This window comes from Platalea leucorodia, assembly GCF_965183815.1.
Source record: "Platalea leucorodia genome assembly, chromosome: 9".
Classification (NCBI taxonomy): Eukaryota; Metazoa; Chordata; class Aves; order Pelecaniformes; family Threskiornithidae; genus Platalea; species Platalea leucorodia.
The window spans coordinates 16355746-16378762 of NC_138831.1; the positions used below are offsets into that span (position 1 = coordinate 16355746).

A 23017-nucleotide genomic window follows, 5' to 3' on the forward strand; every position below is an offset into this window, starting at 1 on the left:
CATCCTGGCCAGACCCAGTACAAAAGAAAGGGTGGAAAATGCAGTGAAAGAAGAGAAAATATGAAGAGATGGTAATAATAATAGTTATGAACTCTAACACATCCTCAAAGAGCTTGATAAGTTAATATGTGACTGAGAAACTACTCCACTATGTGCATATATATTTCAGCAAAATATACTCACAGATCTGTAGATTCACAAACATACATTCTGTGTGCACACACAGGGCTGTGTGGGCAACAGACACAGAACAGAAACACATCATGCACACGTGAACAGCTCACTTCAGCTTTAGCACCAGGATATGTGAAGAGAGCTGTTCTCCCATTCTACCCCATGTGAACACTGGTGGAGTTGCAGAAAAAATATCTTTGAGTAAGCCCTGTGGTACAACCACGCATTAGTGCAAGTAAAAAAACATGGGAGCCTTACCTCAAACTCCTGAATTATGGTAGCCAGTTGGGAATATTTAAGGCAGGTTTCATCTAGCAAAGCCAAATTCCTATCAAACTGCATAATGTATGCTGTGTGGTGATTCAGCCTTGATTTTCTGGAGAGAAAAACATCAGCAACTTTCTGGTGTTCCTCCCTAAGGCCACAGAAAGAAAAGAATCAGCAGATAAATAAATAAATAAAAATTAAAGAAGAAGAGCCATACATCTTTCTCACTGTATTAAACTGTATTAAACCCACAGTGGCTAAGGACATTGTGCAGCTAAAGTCTAGGTTAAATGGCAGGAAAGAGGGAGTGCTTCAATGACATAGTGGACAACAAAATGGGCTGCTGTAGAACAGGCACCATGAGGGGTTGATCCTTCGGCTCTGCCTTTGCCATGGCAGCACTGTGTGTCCATAGTGGGTAGGATGTCTTCTTTCTGGACACAGCTTCCACTTCTCTAAACAGACCTTTCAGCTGCTGCAGTGCTTTGAGCACTGGTTGTGGGGGATACTATAACGTCTTCAGTTGTAACATCATATCTTCAGCTCTCCTTCATTGCCCCCTTCTCAGCACTGCCCCACCACCATCTGTCTCAGCACTCAGTTGCACAGTATTGAAATATTTATGAAGCATGTACAAGGAGAGAATAGGACAAAATCTGAGATCACAAAAGAGTAATCATAGTTAAGAGAGGAACATGAGTTCCTGAGGATGTCAGAGCAACAGTGCCTGGGGGAGCGCAGGCACAGGGAAGGACTTACTGGAAGGTTCAAGGGTGGTGGTGACCTGGGAACCTGTACGAGCGCAGCCCTACGCCATGTGTTGGCAGCATTTGCAGTACAGCTCTCTTTTTTCCCCAGTGCCACAGAGTGTTTCTGGACAGAATCTTAGGGCATTTCCAGCTGTGTCCCCTTTGTCTTAAGGAACGGGCAGCATGCTGCTAGATTAGGGCTGTGACTTCTTTAGGACACAAGTCATTTTAGATCCCAGCTGAAAACACTTCTGTTTGTGTTATGAGTGTATAGACCATAAATCATTGATGAAATTTTTGAAGTCTGTCTGCCATTCGTAACAGTCCCTTGGTTGACACGAACCAATGTACAGCTCCCTTTAGCCTTTTCTTTCCTTGTTCTGTGCTTTGACTTGAAAGTGCAGGGCTGACACGGAGAGCTATGCCCTGCATTTAGGATTGTTACTGAAAAGTTCTCCTGATGTAATTGACTTCCTTAACTGCTCAGTGGCAGTGCTGGAGTAGGATCAGCCACTGCCAGTGACCACTGCCTCCTGGAGTCCAGCAGCGTGGAGGTGTGGGGCTGCATGGTCTATCATAAGCTGTCAGAGCCAGCGTAATTCAATCTAGGCCGGGGCTCTGCTGGTTGCTGTAGGTTTAGTCAGCCTGGGTCTGCATTGGTAATTTCTCCTAGACATTCTTATTTCAGCAGTTTGATAGACTAGGGCCTGGCATCCTGGCTTAAGTCAAAGGTCTCCTTAACTGAATGAATTTTGGAGCTTTGTCTGTCCTAGGCATGGTCTTATTCTCTTATGGAAAGACTTCACCCTGTGAGGATGTTTGGCTTAGGTGGAGTCCCTCAGCAGGCTGCCAGTGTCTGTTTGGCTTGGAAGCCTAGCCTGTGCAGAGCCCTGCCTTGGCGCTGGGAGCGAGGGGCCGTCCCTTATCTGAGAGCTACACAGTTGCTATGTAGATTTCTGTAAGCAGATGATGTTCTTTAGGATCAATTCTGATGTCTGCTGTTCCTGCCTCCCATGGCATGAGTCTGTGACCTTCAGGCCATGAGTGTGAAGCCGCTTGGTGATGACTATGAACAGGCATCAGAGGATAATGCATATGAAGCAGGCTGTCCTCACACTGACTGACGGGGCCATTTTGGAGACATGGGCTATGCACTGCACAAATGTTTCAGTATTTGGTTTCTTAGCCTGACAGCCTCTACATTTACCTCCTTCCTGCCTCTATGCAAAATCTTTCGAAGTAGTTCAGGTTCTGCTCCTTTCATCTCTGCTGGAATCCCAGCCTTCCTGCTAGTGGGGTCAAGGGAACACTGACGAGTTCACCCACCTGCTGTGGAGGGTATGTTAAGGCCATCAAACCATGCCATTCCATACCTACCATTTAAGGACTCTTTCTTCCAGTTCTCCCAGGATGTCTTGGTGTAATTCATAAATTTCAGGGAGTTCACTTAAGCCCTGCTTGAGTTTAACTTCTTCCTGTTCATTTTCATCTTTTTCTCCAAGCACTTTCAAGATACCTTCATAGAAATCCTGTGAAAAACAAGACAGAAATTAGGGAAACAGACTTAAAGTCTCTTTTCTGAAATGATCATTGCAATTTCTTGACTTCTAAACTGTGCTTTCTAGGAACTATAAGATATGCCACCAATAGTGATAGAGTGTGCTCAGTATAGCAAGGAGATCATAGAATATGTTTTCTTCCATCTATTAATTCATACACATTTTCAGCTGAATTCCACAATGCTGTCAACCCAAAATTGATCATTTCACCTGACCAAGCCATCAGACCCTTATGCATACAATGAGTTTGGTATCTTCTTATTTAATTTGCCTTTTTTTCCTGCTTTTCTGGGTGTAGTTGGTCTCATTTTTATAGTGTTTCTTAACCAGAAACATAATTTTTAAAACTGAAGGATGATATTCAACCATCACTTCATTAGGTCCAACAGCTTGACATGAAAAACAACGTCTACATGTCTTGTGCTAAAATTTGCAACACTTGTCTCCAAATCTGAATTTAAAGAGAGGAAGAAGCTATAAATTTAAGCTATGGAACAAACCGTTTTCTCTATGAAACCTAACTGAGACCTTTTTCCCTCGTCTTAGAAATGGTTTTGATCCTGAAGTGGTTTTTAAATTATGTGGGCACAGGAGTAATTTCCTCTATATTAAAATGTAGCCAACTCTGGTGCATAATAGGGCACCTGTTTAAGAGTGCATAGCAAAATGTTTCCCCAGCTTTGACCTGGAAGTGAGGAATAAGGCCTCCATCTGAAACTGCAGTGATAATCTGTATTAGATCCCCAGGCATTAGAAAATCATCCCAACAGCAGACAGCAAATATTTTGTGCGGAAAACATTGCTTAAAGTCTCCTTCATCCAGAGCTCTGGATGCTGAAATGTTTCCAGGTCAAAGCCTGATTCCTACAGGCTTTTTTTCCTCTTTTTCCATCTTCTTTACTTCAGACTTGTAAAGGAGCCTTTGCTGGCACCTGGATACACTCAAGAGGCTTTGGCCCCTGTGGTGCCCTGGCCCTTTCCAGGTTCCTACCAGCCACTGCCATTTCCCCTGCTGGCTGCTGCCAGACACACCCCCTCTTCACAGGCAGTGGCTAGAGAAGCTCAGGCATTTAAAGCTGCCTCGGCTTTGTGGAGGTCTGAATGCAAACTGTGGCAGTGGGGTGCAAGGCAATGCACAACACAACAAGGCAGGAAAGCTGATGCTGTGCACAGGTATAACTAATGCTTTGCTGCTGAGTGGCATGAGGCAGGTTCCTAACCCACAGATTCTGGCTGCATTTGCCAGGAGCTAGGGCACTGTAACTAGATGGTTTATCTTCATAGCAGTATCTGGTGTTCAAAAGCAGCAGCCTTCATTCGATAAAATTAAAAGGGTGTGATTTCAGCACCTGCTTCTTCAGTATTGCTAGAAGTACAAGTAATTGAAAGGCATTAGTATAGCATTCAGTGTTTGCCTGAGGATGGTCCTGCAGAACTGTTAAAGGTTTAATTCTCCTCTCTGTTCCCCGTAAGGAGATGACTCTGTGTGTCCCTCCATCAGGGTCAGGTTGGGCTCTTACTGTTGAATTTCCCATATCTGCTATTCAGGTTTTCATGGGCAAAGTATCTGAATCTCAGTTTTTCTATGAAAATAAGTGAACAATTAGAAACATAAGTGCATCCCAGTTTGTGACGAGAGCAGAAACTGGGCATTCATATACAATTGCTTAGAAACTAGTTCTGTGAGTGCCTTTTCCAACGTTTTTCTGCATCCCAATAAGCCATGAAGTGCATGGAGTTTTTATTGCACAAGATGAGGAAAAAAGGGGTGAGAGTGAAAACCAAGTAAATAATCAAAACAGCAGCTCAGTAGAGAGGCCACATTAACTGTGAGGTTTGAAAGCTCCTGATGACTCGTTTTGGTGCAGCAGCTGCAGACTACGAGATTGCAAAGCTTCCTGCCTTATAAAAATACTAACTGTCCTTATCTGACCTTCCTTTCTTTTTTTTTGTATGAAGGTAAGGCTAGGGGATCGTAGCATTCTCTCTTATTGCTAGCCAGCCTACACATGCTGTTTTTTTCCAGTAAGTACTTCAAATCAGGTATTGTTTTTAAATTCATCATTAAAAATACTTGAACGGGGGCTTTGTAGCTGAATATACTTAGATTCACTGACTTTGAAGCCAGGAGGGACCATATTGATATGATATGATCTAGTGTCGTCTGGTCAGTAGCCCAGACCACAAGACCTACTAGAAAATAGCATTACTAGGAAAACAACCAACTTTGATTTAAGCCAGAATCTACCACATGTTATGGATACGCTAACACTGCATCCTGAGGAAAAAAACAAGTCCCAAAAGGGGCTTTTGGTGACCTCATGAAGGGTCAGGCAGCTCATAACCACATACAAAGCCCAAGCATCTAGTCACAGCAGAGCTGGTGTTAAAGCCCTGGTTGCATCTTGTCAGACTAAGGCCGTCACACCAGGAGTTGTTCTTCCAGCAGGTTCGCACTGAGCTCTGCTTCAGCCCAGGATCTAGTGTGAAGGAAAGCTTTAGTGTCTGACCAGTCTGGCCAGATCCATGCTGTGAATATATTTTTTCACACACTACTATGCAAACAGTGAGTTATTATTAAAACCAATGTTTTTTCAAAGATATATTAAAAACATTCTCTGTCTGCCCATAGAAGCCAATTCATCAGAATAAAAATGCAGCTGCTCTAACAATCACTGAGAAGGTGATTCTGCTGGATGAGTTAATCGAAATGGCAGCTAGATTTTTCCACTCAGAGACCATTTCCTGGCCTCCTACCCCCCTGTATGTGATGTGGCCAAATGTGCTGTGAAAGGAAGCAGGGGCTTGATAAAAAGAAACCTCCAAGGTCACACAGCTCATTGAAAGACGCCAAGCTGTTTCTATCCAGCCCTGAACCAGGATGGGATAGGTTGAGTATCTTCCTCTGTCAGGATCTAGTGATCATGAAACCTATTGACAAAAAGTCCAATTCTGTTCCCTGAAATTTTAGGGACAATATTATGAACTTCCCTGGGCCATACTGGGATTTACCATGGCATTTCTCATTACTCTGGCTTCTGTCTAGGTAAGTTTTATAAGTACATGGAGTAATTAAAGAGGAGTCTGAAAGAACTGATTTCTATGAAACTTGCTAATGTCCAGGTATGAGCAACTCAACAGAGTATGTTTCACTGGGGATCCATATTTTACATTAGATAGTCCAGTTTGATTCAATCAAGGTTGCTGTATTGATTTCAGTGTGCTGGGGATCTGGTTGGTATGACTATGGTCCTACTGTAAGGTTCTATAAGAATCAGGAGAGCCTCTGGGCAAAGAACTTCAAAATTCCTCTCTCCTCACCAGCAGGAAATGACTCCAAGCAAGAGCAGTTTTTAGTCTCCTCGGATTCATTCCTGGCTTTTCTGTTGTAACAATGTCAACTGCAATGTACACACTGGCTCACTATGAACTGGAATGACTGGAATATCTAACAGATACTAGCCAAAAGGAAAGTTGCACATACACTATGTTTTTTTAGCAACTATAACAAATGAAGCATTTGTTTTCTGAAAAGCCACTAAAACTAGGTAAAAAAAAGATCATGATGACAATTTTCTTTTTGACTAACTATATCCTGGATAAAAGAAGATCATAAAAATTTCTGAAGGAGTATTATTGTGTTTCCTAATTATCTGGGTCTGATTTCCACTATGTGTCCTGTCCCAGTACCACAAATAATCCCAATGCTGTGCTATTCCAGCTCCTATTTTCTGGTGTGTGTGTGAGCCTATCTAACTACGTATTTCAGCCAGCGTACACTCCAGAGGCTTTCCAACCAACTAAATCAGTCAATCCATCTTCTGGATGCTTTTCCTAACTCAAAGGAAGCTGCAACCTTTCAAAGTCCTCAGTCATCATAATTAATCCAGATTGGGGAAAGGGAAAGAATCCAAAGGGTTCTTTCAGCTTATTGTGCCTGGGGAAGTGAATAGCTGTAGTAAGTTCACTACTGATGTGCTTAAGTAACCTATTATGTTATAGAAATGTCATCTTTTCCAAATTAACATCAAACAGCTCTGTATCTGTCCACTTTCCACCATAGCTGAGCAACAAGATTAACACTCCTTTCCCACAGCATCTCAGTGGATTTAATTAGTCATTAATTGCCTGCCCCTTTGATTATAATGAATTCTCAGACAAATTATTTAATTCCAGTTGCCTGGATAGCCAGCTTCCTAATGATTAATAAAAAACCTGCAGCATAACAGTAATCACTATGAACACCCATTAGAAAAAATAATTATGTCACTATTGAAGATGCTGAGTGCCTGGGAAGCCATTAATCAAATGCAAAGTGCTTTTGCAGTCTCACTAACTCGAATCAATCATGGCACCTGAAGGTCTCCAAGTCTGTCACCCAAGCCCCATGTCTAAACACAGAAGGTACCAAACGCTGAGTCCATATAATTCCCTCCTGGGTCAAAACTTTCTTAGAACAGAAGTTTGAACTGAAGTCGTTCAGTTCGAGGCTCTGGCACGATGGCCACAGAGCTCAGTCTCATCCACAGGTATATGAGCATACAGATCTCACTCCTGTCTTATGCCTCCACCTGCACCAGTGTTTGTGCGTGCATGTGATAGCATAACCCAAGCTGGCTAGGTGACATAGAAGGTTAGCAACTGTGCTGTAAAAATACATTTTTGAAATGTAAAACTTTTCATTACATTTTGGGCACCCATAAATAGGCCCTTTACAGCCATCCAATGGCCAAATCCCTAACATCCCTGAAATAAACCCTACAAATAATTAAGTGAAGCAAAAAGGATCAAAACCCACAGCCACAAAGGTTGGTTGGGTTTTTTTTCTTCTTTTATTTGTGCACATCACTAACACACAAGTTACATTTTTTTCCCCAAGAATGCCTCTGAAGAACTTCTTTGCTGGAAATGGGGACTGTAACCTGGAGCCTGTTATAAGGGCATGAGACAAGGAAGAATGCGGGGTTAGTTTCAATAAGATCTTATGGTTTATGGACAGCACTGCCTAACAACTGTCACATTGGCTCTTGCAGTAGAATCTGATACCCTCTGTGAGGTGATGAGGCTCACTGTAGGGTGCTGGGATATGAGATGCTTTAGAGATGCTGGCAGTGCCTGCCAATGCTAAGAGGAAACAGTGATTACAGGAGAGTTCTGGAAAAAAAAAAAGATTTAGGTACCTGGCTCAGGGCTACAGAAAGGTAGCCCAATTTACCTGGGATCAGCAACCTGGAAATCTTTGTAGCAGGTAGTTACCTCCAGGTACTCTTTCAAAGGAGTGAGCAATGCCAGCAGCCAGAGGTTTTTGGTAGAGGACTTAGCAAGAAAGTTCTCTGCAGGATTCAACATCTATGTGAAATGTGATATTCTAATCCAAAGGCAAAAGGGGTAGTTAATGGGACAAGAGTTAGTTCTGGGTTTTGCTTCCAGGATTTTGTGAGCAGATGCAGAAATGGTGAGGTTGTGTATTAAATCTCTCCAATATGGGGCTGAATATGCTTTGCAGTCCAGCTGCAAAAATCAATTGTAGCAATCCTGTATGCATATCAACAGCCATTTTGCAAGATGGATACATCCCATACATATTGTGGTCCTTTCTGCATTTCAGTCCTGCTGCCAGTTAGCTGTTATTAGCCTGAGAACATTTAACCTTGCAGGACCCTAGTGAAAGAAAGGCAAACTAATCTCTCGTCAGCTAAACCACTGCTTCAGGCAAGCAGTTTACCCAGGAGAAAAAACTGCCTGTATATATATATAGATATATATTTGCTATGTTGGGTGATTTCTCTTCTTTAACTTCTACTTGAAAATAATCCAGGGTACAGTAATTCAGTCCGGATCCAGAATATCTGTTTGCTTTTTCTGTGTATAACAGAATAGGCCGAGTTAGATCAGTTCATCCAATGGCCCGTGGATCATCCCTGGGGAACCAGCGACTACTGTGACCAGTCTAGTAGCAGTAGTTAGGAAACAATAGGACTAGGACTGAAATCAGTCTCTGCCTTCACTGTAAAAAGCTGATGTTTCTGCCACCTGCAATAGGCTGAAAGCAACTATGTAGACTGGAAAGGTGAGTAGACTGGAGGAGAGAAAGCCAGGATTTTGACTTAAAGGTGTAGCTAAACCTTTTAAAATTGGTCAAGAAATGCTGATCAGTTGCTAGATCTCCTTGGTTTTCTGTTGTTATTTGTTCATCTTCTAAAGCAGCAGTGTATAAGATGCTAATCCAATCATAATGGAATGCTAGTTCTTGCATATTGACTACAATGGCAGGAGAATAGAAGGAGAAGGCAGTACAACACCATTATATTGGCTTTGCCAATAGTAATTTACAGTCCTACAGTTTGACGAGCAGTTGCTCTACAGGTAGGAATGGAGGTTCCTTCTCACTGGCTCTCAGCACTGTGTTCCCAGCATCAGGCCTGCATTTGAGCCAGAAACTGTGAATTTCTAGTAGAAGACGGTGGTTGTAGAGCAAAGCCACACTTTAACAGTTCGAGAGAAATATCTGAAAGGAAAAGTATTTCTGTGACCAAAAAGTGCCCATTATACTAGAAGGACCAGACTGCTAGATTTTGTGGCTGGATTGGAAAAGCTCTGAGTGCCTGCAGTCTAAGTAGTATGTTCCAGATCTGGGGTGCTGAAGCAAAGTCTCTACCTGCTCTTTGTTGCATTGTCTCACTGGAAGAAAAGAAGCTTCTACCTGCAATAATGCACGAAGCAGAGAAGAGCTCAACTGCTTCCCAGATTCTGAAGTATCTTCATGATGTTGATAATGAGGGAAAGAATCTTAACTCAAAAGGGGTCTGATGCAGTGCTTTGAAGCAGCTAATCATCTCCTGTTCTTGCAGTCACCTGCCAGAGAAAAACTATATAAATTTATACCAACCAAAGGTCTGATCTCTAATGCTGTCATGGCTGAATCAGCTTCCCTTCTTATACCTCTACTCTATGTTAAAGAACAGGAAAGGACTGATGGGTGAATAAATTCACCTAGGATATTTCTACAATTTTCAAGGAGAATTCTAGTTGTGGAGATGTGTGAGTTTCCATTAGGGAACAGAGCTGAGAAAAAAAAACTAAAAAGGGAGTGTACAGAGCAGGTACATTAGTGGAAAACCATGGCCATTTTTCTGTCTCAGTCCCCAGGTGGGGATACTGGCACTTCAGCTGCAGAAATCATGTCTGCACACAGCACATTTGCCTTGCTCATGCCACAACTCCCACCTAGCATCCGGACTTCTATACTTTTCAATAAATAATGAAACATACATGCTTCCAAAAATCATTTTGCGTGTATATCTAGAATTGTAATTTCTTCCCAAGTCATGCTGCTATGTTAATGAACTGATAATATTGGGAAGTAAGCATATTTGACCCTTTGTGAGTGGGCCAGGGAGGACAACAGGAAATCTTACTGCAGCCCAAACTTTATACAACTGAAGTCTGCACTGATTGCATAAAATAGTACGGGCTTTTACAACCACTTTCACTTCTAAAATGAAGGTGGGTTCAACAGATACTGCATACTGCAGGATCCAAGGCTCTTTTGGACATCTAAGCCTTACACCTGAGGGGAGGGCAAAGACTTCAAATGGGGGAGAAGAGAGTTATTATTAAAGCTGAATGCAGGCATGAGATGCTGTACCATACGCTGTGAGCCAAGTCTGACTCATGGGTGATTCTTGGAGGTATCTTCATTATGGCCAGCAGCCTCTCTCCTAATGATGAAAGTGAAAGTGGCACCCCTGAATTAAAAAGTGGCACATCTCCTGTAGCAGAGTGAGTGACCCTTGATCTGCACCGAACAGTGATCTTCCCAAATTTCTCATTACTGAGCTCAGCAGAAACAATGCTAGATGAACAGCAGAAAATACTATCACAGCAGACACAATTAGTCTCTTATCCTGCCATTGCAGGGTACAATCTAGGTCAGGAACCCTGACCTCAACAGACACTCACACACAGTCAAATACACACATTCATCCAAAACACTGCAAATGAGTTTCAGAACTGGCAAGCTGTACAGTATGCATTGCAAATACTCTATCAGTGGGGCTTGTTACCAGGGAATTGTCCTGATGCCAAATGTGCTAGTGTGACTTCCCTCTCCTTTTAAGAGATATACAGATTATCTGAAAGCTATTTTGGCTCAACATTCCCGCTGCAGAAGCTCCCTAGCCGATACATAGCTATTTTCCCACTGCCGATGAACACAACAATGAATAAATAAATGAGAAAAAAGCCAGCCCATAGTAAGGGAAGGCTATTCTTTTGTGACAGTGCATCTTTAGGCTTTCATAAGAGCTTCATAGGGTCTAACAGCCAGCTAGCTCTTCATTTAGCCAGCGTGTTCCATTCACTAAAGCATTTAATTAGGAAAGTAATGACTTGATTGGTCCAGCAGAACTTTGAACAGCATCCAAGAAATTTACAGTAGTAAAAAAGGCTCAGCCAATCATTCACTGGAAGTGTAAATAATTAGAAAGATGGAGTTCTGTTTTGTCTAACATGTAATAGTGGCTCCTAAATCAGATGTTTATTTTTTGTTCTTGAGAACATGCTGCCCACAAGAATTCTGAAAGTAGAGTTTAACCAGTGAGCCTGCCTTCATGATAATCTGCATTTAGGTACCTCTGAGTTAGTGACTTGAGCACTAAGATGATTTTGTTCTTTTTTATTTCCGAAGATTTATTTTGGAGTCAGAAGCCTTAGGATGCCCAGTGCAGAGTTGGATCCCAAACTGCTCCAAAGGCTGGAGAACCAGGGCATGGTTTATCTATTCATATCATATTCATATCCATATCTTCAAATGCTGAGGAAGCATAAATCTGGGTCTTGGAGTTTCTAAGAATTGTGGCCCATTGTTATGAGGAAAATGCAAACCAGGAAACAGGATCAACTTTGTTTGAACAGGGAGGTGTTGGGCCTGGTGTTTTTATAGTGCAGAGGTGTCCTTTTAGGTACCTTAATTCAGTAGATGCCTCGGAGGGAAGTAATAATGACTTCAAAGGGGTTTATGCACAAAAAAGGTGATTTTATGTACAAAAGCCAAAGACAAAATAAATGTGAACATGGTACACTATCAAGCAAATGCTTGATCCCATACAGACTGGGATCCTGAGGCAGTATGAGTCACACTAAGTTTGATTTGTGTACATCTAGTAAAGTCATTTGAAACAGACTGGCTGAAGGGAAGCAAATAAACCAGACTCTTGGTCCTCAAAGGTGATGTGTGAAACATTAGCCTGAGAAAGCAACCTGCAGCATTTTTGTTCAGGAGCAAGCACTCAGAAAAAGATGACAAGTGCAGCCTGCATTACTGGGGAAGAAAAATAGGAGAAACAAATGACAAAGTTTGAGGATTAGATGATCCTGAAGGAAATGCAAAGACTAATCAACTTTGGAAAACTAAATTGTTAGTACCAAGAGATCAGGGACTTGGACTGCAAGGCCCTGCCAGTCCCATCTGCTCAGTCCAGAATGAGTTCTTAACTAGCTCCCTGCTCCAGAGAATTGCATTACCTTTGAGTAGGGCAAATAACAGCTAACCCTTTAGATTATTATCACTACTACCACACCAACTGATACCAAGTTTGTGAGCTAACACAATGTTTCCACTCTTTCAGTTCAATAGCAGAGTGGGTGTATGGAAATGTCATCGTTTTGGCAATCAATCAATTTATTAAAGTCTCTGCTGAAAGGCCAAACAGATTCTGTTATGCTGAATGAATAGCAGCTCCAGCCAAGTCTGGAAATGAGATGGGAAACTGCTCCTGCTGCAGGCTTAAGAAAAGCCTTTTTTTCCTTTCTGAAAGCAGCTAGGGTGTGGTTTAGTTCCTTGCCTTTCTTACCAACATGTGGGTTTATGTAAGAAGATGAGACTTGAGACTTGAAGATGAGCATTTAGAAACTGTTTCCTTGAGAAAGTTGGTGACGGGGAACAGAGAGATATATTTGCCTGAGCTGAGCTATGCTGTCGAGGAAGCCTTTGGTCCTAACTGGTGGTGTACCTTGAGGGCAGTTTGGTGACTTTGTGATCACTGGTGGTTGCTTGTGACATCTGTCAGTGAGACCTGTGTCAACAGCGAGTGCACAGCGAAGCACAATTTTTTACTGATGTGACTATTCCTAAAGCTATTCAGATATGCAAAAAGGAGTAATTAGTTCACTGTAACTTTTTGCACTGTGACAGTATTGAAAAGCCTCAGTTAGGCAATAATAGCACTGTAGCCTGAGGGACTTACGTGTTGTAAAATTGGTAATGGTTTCTCTAGATTTCTGGAATAATACACTGGGCAACAGGTGAATATAAAGATCCAACAGTAGTTGGGGTGGGAAAGGTAACAGGAACCGTGGGACTATGGCTTTCTAGATTGAACATGATTGCAACAGAGAAACCTGCAGATTATTTCTGAATGCCACTGCAGTAGGTAGCTATCATGCAGACATCAGCCTATAGCAGTAGAGACGGGGTATGCTAGGGCTATAGGCACCCAATAAAACACAGAATGAACCCTCTGATCCTTTTCCCATAAAGATTTTTGATTTCTTCTAAACTAAGGAGTGCCTGAACTAGCTAGTCAAGTGTGAAAACAGACTGGCTGTTTGTCTCTTCTCCCTCAGTCTCTAACCCAGGTGCCATTCACACATCCTCACTACTTAGAAAGCCAACTCATAGAAACAATTAAATCTTATTTGAGAAACTTCCTTGTTGACTCTGCTGAAAAAAGCCTCCAGTAGCCCCTAAAGGAGTGTATGCATTTGGTGATGACAAGGATACTTCTCCACTGCAGAAGAAAATCATTAATCAAAATTGTGCACCCAAAATCTCATCCTAAAATTGATGCAGATCTTTCTGAACTTTCTAACTTGAGACAATGGGAACTGGGACAGGGAAAGTGAAGAGTGCATTGTTACAGTGATTCTGACATTTCACAACCTATAAGAGGCTTAACTTTGCAAACCAATGCATTCATTCAAGGGTTTACTTGAGCCCTATCTCTTATTTTAATCTGAAATTTTAGGTCCTCTTTTGGTGCTTTAACTTTCATAATTAAGGAAATAACAAGCATATGCAAAACACTCATAAGATCCCTCTACTCCAGTGGGATGGGCAGGCAGGGAAACAAAATCCCAGCAAAACAGGATTCAGTGGAATATTCCATTAGAGGACTGAAACATATACAAAAACCAAACAAGTGCTTCCAATTAAAATTGATGACTGATAGAAGTAGAAGAACTTGCCCAGTCATAGGAGTGCTATTACCAGTATCTTTTCCCTGATAAATTAACCAGCTGATCCAAACCTAGTGATTAAGTACGATTAAAACAGAGCCAATTTCCCTCATGCCTTAAAATCTTAATTCCAGGACTGGCAGGCCAGGTAATGTTACTTCTTTTCTATAATAAACATTTCTGCTTAGAAAGTGTCTGAGTTCCCCAACAGGAGAGCAGGATTTTTGAGTCAAGCCAGGAAAACTCTCTGTTTTCATTCCCTCATATCTTTGAGCCAGCTCTGGAGCACTGCAGCAGATAAAATTAGCAATCAAGCAGAGTTTTTCCCTAACTAACCTATGAGCTGTAATTGTTATGAAGATTCTTTTTATTAGGGATTACCCACAGTTTGGAGTCCATCCAGCTGGAGGGGAGCAGCAAGCACTTGCATCCCTAAGTGTTTCTAAACTAAAAAATTTTAGCAAAGATATAAACCAGAATCCCCCTGTCCCATGTTAAAGTTGTCAACTTGGAAAAGAGAGCAAAAATGACATTTCCTGTTCCTTCCAAATGATTTCTACAGGCAGAAAATAGGATTATTGTGAAAATGCATAAATTACTCATTTACATGCATAGCCTGAGAGCCAAATTCACCACATAGGGATTTACCAGAGAAGGAGAAAAGGGCAAAGTAAGTCCTGAAGGGACTGGGAAAGTCCTGAAGCATCCCTTTCGTGGCCCAGCAACAGCATAGGCAAGGAAGCCTGACAGTAACATGATGCTATAGCAGCCATGAGGGTGTGCAGCCATTCATGCTGTGGCTAAAGGCACTGAAGTGCATTGCAAAATTTGGATGTATAAATCGAAGATTTTTCAGGCCATGTTAGTGAGTCACTTTTATCTCCTAGAGGTATATGGAAAATGCTAAGATATAATGCAAAGGAGAGGCCTCTCCTAGACACCGCCACTAAATACAGTGCACTGTACATGCACTCTAGTTCAGCCCTGCATTTACATGCTGTCCATAATGTACCAAAGTACAAATGTACTTGGAAATGGAAAATTAAATACATTAAGAAAGTTTTAATTGGATGCATCTAATGAAGGTGCAGAGTGGCTAATACTCTCTGCGCATGGTAATTTCCTGTGTGTATGTTTCTCTTCTATTTTTAGAAGCTGTCAGAGGCTTTTCTCTTTGTTTTTCTTGGTGATACTTTTGGAAATCTTAATTTCAGTAAGGAGTTCTGTGGGTATTCTTAACGATCAGAAGCCCTGTAGTCCATAGGTGAAGAAACCACCCGGGCTTCCCCAGAGGACAATGGATAACTACTACTGTGTCTCACTAGTGTCAAATAATGTGTTTGGCTGTGGAGAAATCAGAGGAAAGCCAGGACAGATGAGGCAAATGGCTAGGCAGGTTATCACAAATTTATCAAAATACTGGTAGACTCCAGCTAAGCAGCTAAGTCTCTCAAAGTGTTTGGTTCCCAGCTGACCAGCTTGGCAGTGTCTGATCTGTTGAAATGCAATCTTCTACAAGGTGTTCATCACATTTAAGGCTGCCCTCCTGCCTCTGCTGCCCAAGCCTGAGCAGGCTCTTAAGCTTTGGCAGCTTGCTTGAGAGGCACAACGAGCAGGCAGCAATACAATGCTGACCTCATTACTTTTCTCTCCATCAGAGTTCCTGTCCACTGCTAGGGTTTGGGGTGTCCTCCAAGGACAACCTGGGGCTACTTTTTGTCTTCTCAGGGAATTTCTTTCCAAGCAGCAGTGGGCATGCTTTGTGTGGTGGCTGTTATTCCCTGCTGCCTTGCAACTAACAGCCAAGAAAGATGTTGAGAGCGAGGCTATCATCTAAGCTGTGAACCACTCTCCAGGGAAGCAGTGGCAGCTCTGTTAAAGAGACACAAAGTCCTCTGGGACAAAGCCACCAGTGGGTTTATACCATGCAAGGGCTCTCTATATCAGGCACTACAAGTGATTCTTTGTGTGTGTTGCCTCATGAGTTTCTGACACCAGAGTCCGTATTTTGCCCACGGTGACTACCTGTGTCACAGCGTGGATATCCAGGCCACGCTGGATATTAGTGATATTGCATTATCAAAAAAAAAAGAAGCTTAAAAGGAAGCAGAGTGAATCCATTCAAACCAAATCCCCATGCTTCATAGCTCTGCTCCTATCTGCCTCTCTCTGAAGAAGAGGGTTCACCCCTGTTTATCACCATCTCCTTCTCTGCACTAGGTTTATTCTGCATCTTACACCAGTCTCAGAGCCCCAGCAACCACTGTTGGCCAACACTTTTCCCTGTGAATGACAAATGCTAGATTTGAGGATCTGTAGCAAGAGCAGATTAGTGGCAGACATATTCCTTTGCAATGGTTCACAGTAAGACATTCCTCCTCAAATTCACCTCAGTCCCTTCAATGCTTTTATGTCTTCTAAATTGCAGCTAAGTAAAAGAACAATTAGGTTTCAGTGATTAAAATTATTTACTTACCATACATAACAGCTGGAGCATCTCCACGTATCTGGGGAAAGAGACAAACTTTTATTAATTACCGTCAAACCAATGCTGAAGGGTGGATTGCGCAGCTTCAGTTTTAGGTTGTAACAATGAACTCACACTTTTTCTGAAGACATCAGCTCCTGGGCAATGAGGTAAGCTCTGGACTGGCCTTCTTTCTGTCAGCAGCAAAAAACAGGGACAATTAAGAGATGTCTCATTCCGAGAAGTAAAACAGTATTAGAGAGCACTTTGAACTGACATATTCCTTCAGTAAAAATAGTCACCAGGCTTTTATTCGTTGTTGTTCAGTGTCTGGCATCCTGAAGTCCTTTACATGACAGGGTGTTTCTGCAATTCGAATGCTAGTAATATAGTACAACATAATAGCTGCTAAGACAGATGTCAAGTTTGAAAAACATGTTCTTATTGAAGGAGGAGAGAACTTTTCTGTTGATTTTTACAAGTCCAAAAGCAGAAAGTGCTTAGCTTTGAATAGGCTAGCTTCATGGCTGTTGAGGCTCATACCATGTGTTTAGTACTCTTAATTACATGGAAAAGGGAGTTTTTTATCAAAATGGTCATATTCCAAACTATTCTGACTGCTGTGAGACCTGTGGAAGCAAATCGGGCAAAGGGCTTTATTGCATGCTAAACAAAATGTCTAAGCTAAATGGCCATAAATATCTCCAGAAAGCAAACAATTCAGTACTCCAGATGACAACATTGTTTGAAATCTCAGTGGCATCTACTTAACTGGTAGGCATCTCGGAAGACACAGAAAACTGTGAAAGAAGCAAAGTGTATGGCTCTGAATTGCAAGTGGCTAATTAGGGTATTTTGCTCCTATTTCATGATTCATCCTTATGGTAAGAAATAACCAAAGCACGGAAATAATTACTGAAAGGAATCTACTGGGAAAAGTTTGACTTATTTAGCAGTGGTGAAGTAGGGAACTAAAACAGTAGTCTAGTAGTAGTAAAGAAAAGCAGCCCACAGTGACCTAAAGTGGACTCAGGGGAGATGAGTTCAGCAGCAAGACTTTGCGACATTGGCGAATGCCAGGCCAGGTATGCTGGAAACCCATTGCTTACAGATCCTGCTTCTGAAAGCCTACTCAGGAGAGACTGGGACTTGCTGAGGTAGGATGCAGTCCCTTGGTATAACAGTCAGGTGGGAAGTCTGTGGCTATATTTCCTCCACAAATTCTGCATGAGAGGGCTGCTAGGGGTCAGGGAACACGAAGCTTAATTGGGACCCCTCATAAAAAGTATTGATAGGACCCCAAACCCAAATTCAGCTTCCCACAAATGCTGACTTCCCAAATCACACTTGGTAGATCAGATGATACACAATTGGGATTTACACAGTAGATCTGAGCAGTAAAAAACATCTAAGTCAGTTCAACCTAAATGCATTATAGACTTTTCACTCTCTGTCCTTCCTCCTCATTAGCATTCCCTTGGGAGGCAGGTGTTCTGCCACACGATAGAACAATCTGAGTTGCTCAAAGTCCCATTCCATCATCACAGGGAACCATCTGCTACTTTTTGTATCTACAGAGGGATCACCTTCTGGATATCAGGATTTTCCTCCCCTCCCAAAGTTTCTGGTTCTGCCTGCAGTAAGCTGCAAACAGTGCAGGAAAGAATGAAACATTCCCTGAAGTGCTAAAAGCTGAAATTCAGCCATGTGGATACTTGGAGTGTAAAAAACCCAGTAGCAAGGTCAACTGAAACATAATTGAAGCAATTTCACTGCCCAACACTCGTAAATTAAAAGAGGAATATGTGATGGAACAGAATTTATATTTTTAAGATTATTCCAGTTTTAATAACTTTAGGCATTCATTACAAAAGCAAGGAATTCAAGCACCAACAAGTGAATTCACCACTGCCTATTTCAGAGGAACCAAGGGCCAGTCAAAGCGTGTTGCAAATAGATGTCAGTATTGACTGCACACATGAGCAAAGGAAAGGCTTCTGTTTCTATGAGGAGACTGAAGATCCCTTGCTGCTCTCTGAGTTTTCACCCTGAGGGTGATGGACCCCAAGGAGGATTAAGATCTGATCAATAGTGAATGAGAGTGAAAAAGTCCTTGAACCCTGATGATGATGGGTTAAATGAATGAGGCTTCACGTACAGAAAATGAACAGTGTCACAATGACGTTTTTTTCATCTCTAGTTTATTTCTGTGTGTTTTTACTGGGAGGCAACTAAAGATTGCAAGAGCCAAAGGAAATATAGAGTGAACTATTCATCAGTCTCAGATGTCTAATCCATCTCTCCTCTAGCACCAGGAGTCTGAGGGCATGTCCCCTAGTGCTTTGTTCCTTTCAGTTGATGGGTACCAAAGCGCATGCTTTGAATCACTTACTTTTGGAGAACTATATTACAGTTTAATAGAGTGCACTAGAAAGATCTTGCATTTTTTCCTTAGTTTCACTTTCCTGCTGGGAGTAAATATTTGATTGCCCCTTTCCCCCTGGTTCCACTTCGTGAACACCTCTTGAAGATCATGATGTGCCTCTCCTGGCTGTCCCAACTGCTGTAGGAACACGCTAGAGGCACTGAGTTTTCTATTCTCTCTCATTTTCTCTACACAGGCATAGCAGAGCAAATGAAAGGGGGTGTGTTTCTGTCTGGGTCACCTGGCCCAATGCTGGCTGCCCAACACGTCCCCTGTGGACAAGCCTGGCTCCGCACTGCCAAGAAGCAGAGTGCATTTCCCCAGCAGGCCAGGCCCACTTTCCCTTTGCATACACACATTGTCGCACTCTGTAATTCCCTTATGATTAATTTGTCTTAGCCAAGAGACAAAACACAGGGACCCCAGTGTCACGTGGCCTGTCTAGGGCGAGTTTGAGACAGAGTCTCTAGGCGTTGCCTGTCTTGTTATTTAATTGCTGTTTGTTTAACCAGGAAATGAACTCTGAGATTGACGACAGTGTCCGGAGACAGACTTCTGGGAATAGGGGATAGAGGGGGTGCAGGTCCCTCAAGCATCAAGTTTCTGAAACAAAGTGCAAGTGATTATTATAACACTGCCAAGCTGCCACCTTTTTAGTAATCTTTACTCCCTGCAGCCAGTCCTGTGCCAGTCCTGTGCCCAGCCCTGTGTGTTCCTTCCCAGTTCCCACTTGAGAAGCTGCACTCCAAGCCTCAATGCATGCCACTGCTTAGCAGATGGAGGCCATGCAGCCATGTGGGGACTCTTGGCTTTCTGCTTCACTGAATCTTCTTGTCTCATGGCCTCATCACCCCATCCTCCCCAAAACCAAATGCTTAATAAAATGTTTGCAATATACAATATAAAATTGCAATATATAACTGAAATATCTCCCCATTCTCTCCACTCTGAAAAACATGCTGGTGCCAGGAAGGTCGCAAACATGAAAGCCCTTTAATCAGGTTAAGAGCTTGTACAGTTGCTACAGCTCAGCTGATCAGCATAACTTGCGAAGCAAAGGTGATACTGTGCAATCATCTCTCCATTGGCTAACAAACTGAGCCCTACAGCCCTCCTCCAAATGGATACCAAGTTTACTGATAGAAAACTAAGACCTAGAGATGACTTGTGACTTGCTCAGTTTCTCCTTCTCCAAGAGCTGATGTTTCCCAATGTATAATGATGAGGCACACCACCACCAGAAAGCTTTTGTTTAGAACAATAAAGACCTAAAAGTCTGCAGCTCTTTACAGAGCACAAGCGTGAGCAGCACTGAAGTACTAGTCTTCGGTAGTTCAAACTGAAAAACTTTAGGTTTCATGTCCCTTTTATGCCTCCTGATAGAACAAACATTTGGGCTGAGAAGGGGCAAGTAGTGAATGGTGGAGAAAGGTGGCTAATGGCCCATGCTGAGGGTGCTAATGTGGCAATTCATTGTTGCAGGATTCCGTTCTCTGTGCGGTAGTGATCCCATTATTGTCGGGATGATGTCTCCACACTGAGTCATTTATATGCTCTGGCTTTGTTCTGAGCAATGCCAAGGCATCTGACATGGACCCTAAGAGGCCATGCTTTGATTAGATGGTACTTCGGTGACAGTGCCAGTCACTCTCCGCTGAGCCCCGTGACAGCTCTCAGTTGTGCTGACCCAGCTGTTTGCAGGACCTTGATCAGAACCAGACTGGTCTCCTGATCCAGCTTAAAAAATTGTGGGGCTGGGGGTGAATCTGACTCCATGGGGCTGGAACGGGGTTGTATGGCCTAAGAGCAGCACAAGTAGATCACAGAGCAGTTCATTAAAACTGAAGCATTAGTACTGTGCAAGCCACTCATCTGGAGTACTTTGCATTTCAAAAGCAGGGTAGCTACGCAAGACATAAAAGCAGCAGCTCCATTCTTGTATGTGCCACTGGCTTGCCATGCTGACATGGACAAACTGCATCTCTTCGTGCATTTTCCTATGTGTGTGTCTTGTTTGACAGACTCCTCAGGGTAGGTGCATAGTAGCTGGATGGTACCCAGCACAAGAGTGCTACTGTCACAATCGGAGGCTGACAGCAGTTTGCAAGCTTCAGCCTCTGAGCTGAGTGACTTCATAATGCTCCTTTTGTAATTATTATGAACTATGTAGCAGTTCACAGTGATGTCACAGTGGTGCCAACAGTAAACTGAGGCGTTACAAGAACAAGTGACTTTTTCAGGCTGGCTCTGTGAATCAGTGAGAGAGAAGGAAAAGCAGTCCACATGTCCTGTCTCACAGGCCCCTTCCTTGAAGAGCTAGATTGCAGCTCTCCCAGGGAATGAATCTGTGTAATTATATAAATCAGGAGCTGTCCCTTGAAAGGCGTCTGAATTAGGTGTTTCCTCAAGGCATACAAATCTGTCATTCCCAACTCCAGCATGTTTCAGTTTTGTGCGTGTGTGTGTGCATGTGTGTGTGTTTTAATATGTGAAGGTTAAAGGTTTGCAAAACAGAATGATTAATGGAGTCTGGAAACCAAGCCCACCCAGTGGAAATGGATAAGGAGCAGCAAAGGCAGTTTTATGTACTGCTGCCATGAGACAGTAGCGGCCCTGCTTGTTGTGAGACCTTTGTGGCTAAGCTTAGCGTTCCCTGCTTGGGCAGGGCGCAGGTCCTCTCCATCTGCCATACTGGGTTGCTGCCCCCCTTTTTATCCACTGCCTTTTATTTTCATACCTGGGAGAAGGGTGGAGCATCCTACCTCCAGTGCTGCCTGCTCACAAGTACAGCAATTGGGATCGTTTCTGCATGAAGTTCCCCTTCATGCCCTCCTCCCATACAATAGTAATGAGCACGCCCCCAGTCTGGCTAGGATTAGATATATTAAACCTAAAGTCCTACATGACTAGCCAGAATGCTTTGGGTTTTCATTGGCATAAAATCCAGCCACATCTGGTCTGATTTCCCTTTATACCATTTTGCTCTGGTTACACACTATTCACCTCACTACAGACTTTCACGTTTTGCCACCAGAGTAAGATCACCTCTCTCCTATGCTCTCTGTATACAGTTCCTTGTAACGTATTGCTGGTTTTAGATTAAACTCAACTCAGTATTTGTGTACAGATTGGTTTACTTTTAGATTTCCCATACGGCTAACTGGCAGGCAGATCTGTGTTCTGGATGAAAGAAATGTCTTTATGTTCCAGCTATGGCTTTATTACTTGTCCTAGGATTTGTATTAATTTATTTCCTGAGTGCTTTATAGACTATAGTTCTTACAGGTATTCACCCAGATTAATCACATTCTTATTATTCTGCTGAGATTCCCTTCAGTTTTTCAGATCAAACTCCCTCCTGTGTTTACAGACAGGTTTAAGAGAGCGTTTTCAATTGTTCCTTTGCCTAGTAGCTTAATGGAGGGTTTGCTATATGTCATTCCTAACTATAACAGAGTTCTTAAAATAGCTGATGTTGCTACAGTATTCCTAGCACCCTGTTTACCCAGCCACTGCTTTCTCCTTCCAAAGGCACCCTGTAAAGGAAGACGCAGTTTCTAATCACTGTGGTGCAAATTGCGCAATTGATCGCAGTCTAAATGCCTTCCATTGACTATTGGGGTTATTTTTAAGCCTGTTACTTTGTTTGATCAGCACACCTTTAGCACGTGTGTGACAGTCGGGATCAAGCAGTGTGATGGAAATAGCTCTTGAAGCCCAGTCCAAGGCAACACGCTTTATAGTGTTGTTACAGGACCGTCTGCATGGCTTTTTGCAAGATGCTGGAAAAATTAATTCTTAAATTGGCAGATGGGTTCCTGCCCCTTACCCATCCCCACAGAACCCAAACCCGATGCTTCATCTCCATGTATTTATTCAGAAAATTTTCACACCACCATGGGGCTTCTGCTGCATCTCCCTGCTGTGGTTTGTCCCACAGGTGTTTGCCCTTCCCCAAGCCTAACCTACTTCTCCAAGCAGAGCTGTTAATGTAGTGGTAGGAGGGCAGATGCACTCCTGATGATACCATCATCTTAGTGAATCCCTTGAAAGGCTTGGTGTTCCCACAATGAACCTAAAGGCTAGTACCTAGCTGTCTGCCTTGCCTGCAAGTTTGATCTCTAATCTGCAACAGAGG

At 42.7% G+C, this 23017-nt stretch overlaps 1 protein-coding gene across 3 annotated transcripts in view; it reads right to left on the reverse strand.

The window, feature by feature from the left end:
- Window positions 1-23017, reverse strand: part of FGD5 (FYVE, RhoGEF and PH domain containing 5) — a 118365-nt gene that overhangs the window by 42258 nt on the left and 53090 nt on the right. For all 3 annotated transcript variants that reach the window (XM_082322305.1, XM_082322306.1, XM_082322304.1), the window contains exons 4-7: window positions 16590-16648; window positions 16464-16494; window positions 2568-2719; window positions 433-589 (exon numbers count right to left, since the gene is read on the reverse strand). In XM_082322305.1, the coding sequence (XP_082178431.1) occupies window positions 433-589; window positions 2568-2719; window positions 16464-16494; window positions 16590-16648 (399 nt within the window). The remainder of the gene's footprint in view (window positions 1-432; window positions 590-2567; window positions 2720-16463; window positions 16495-16589; window positions 16649-23017) is intronic.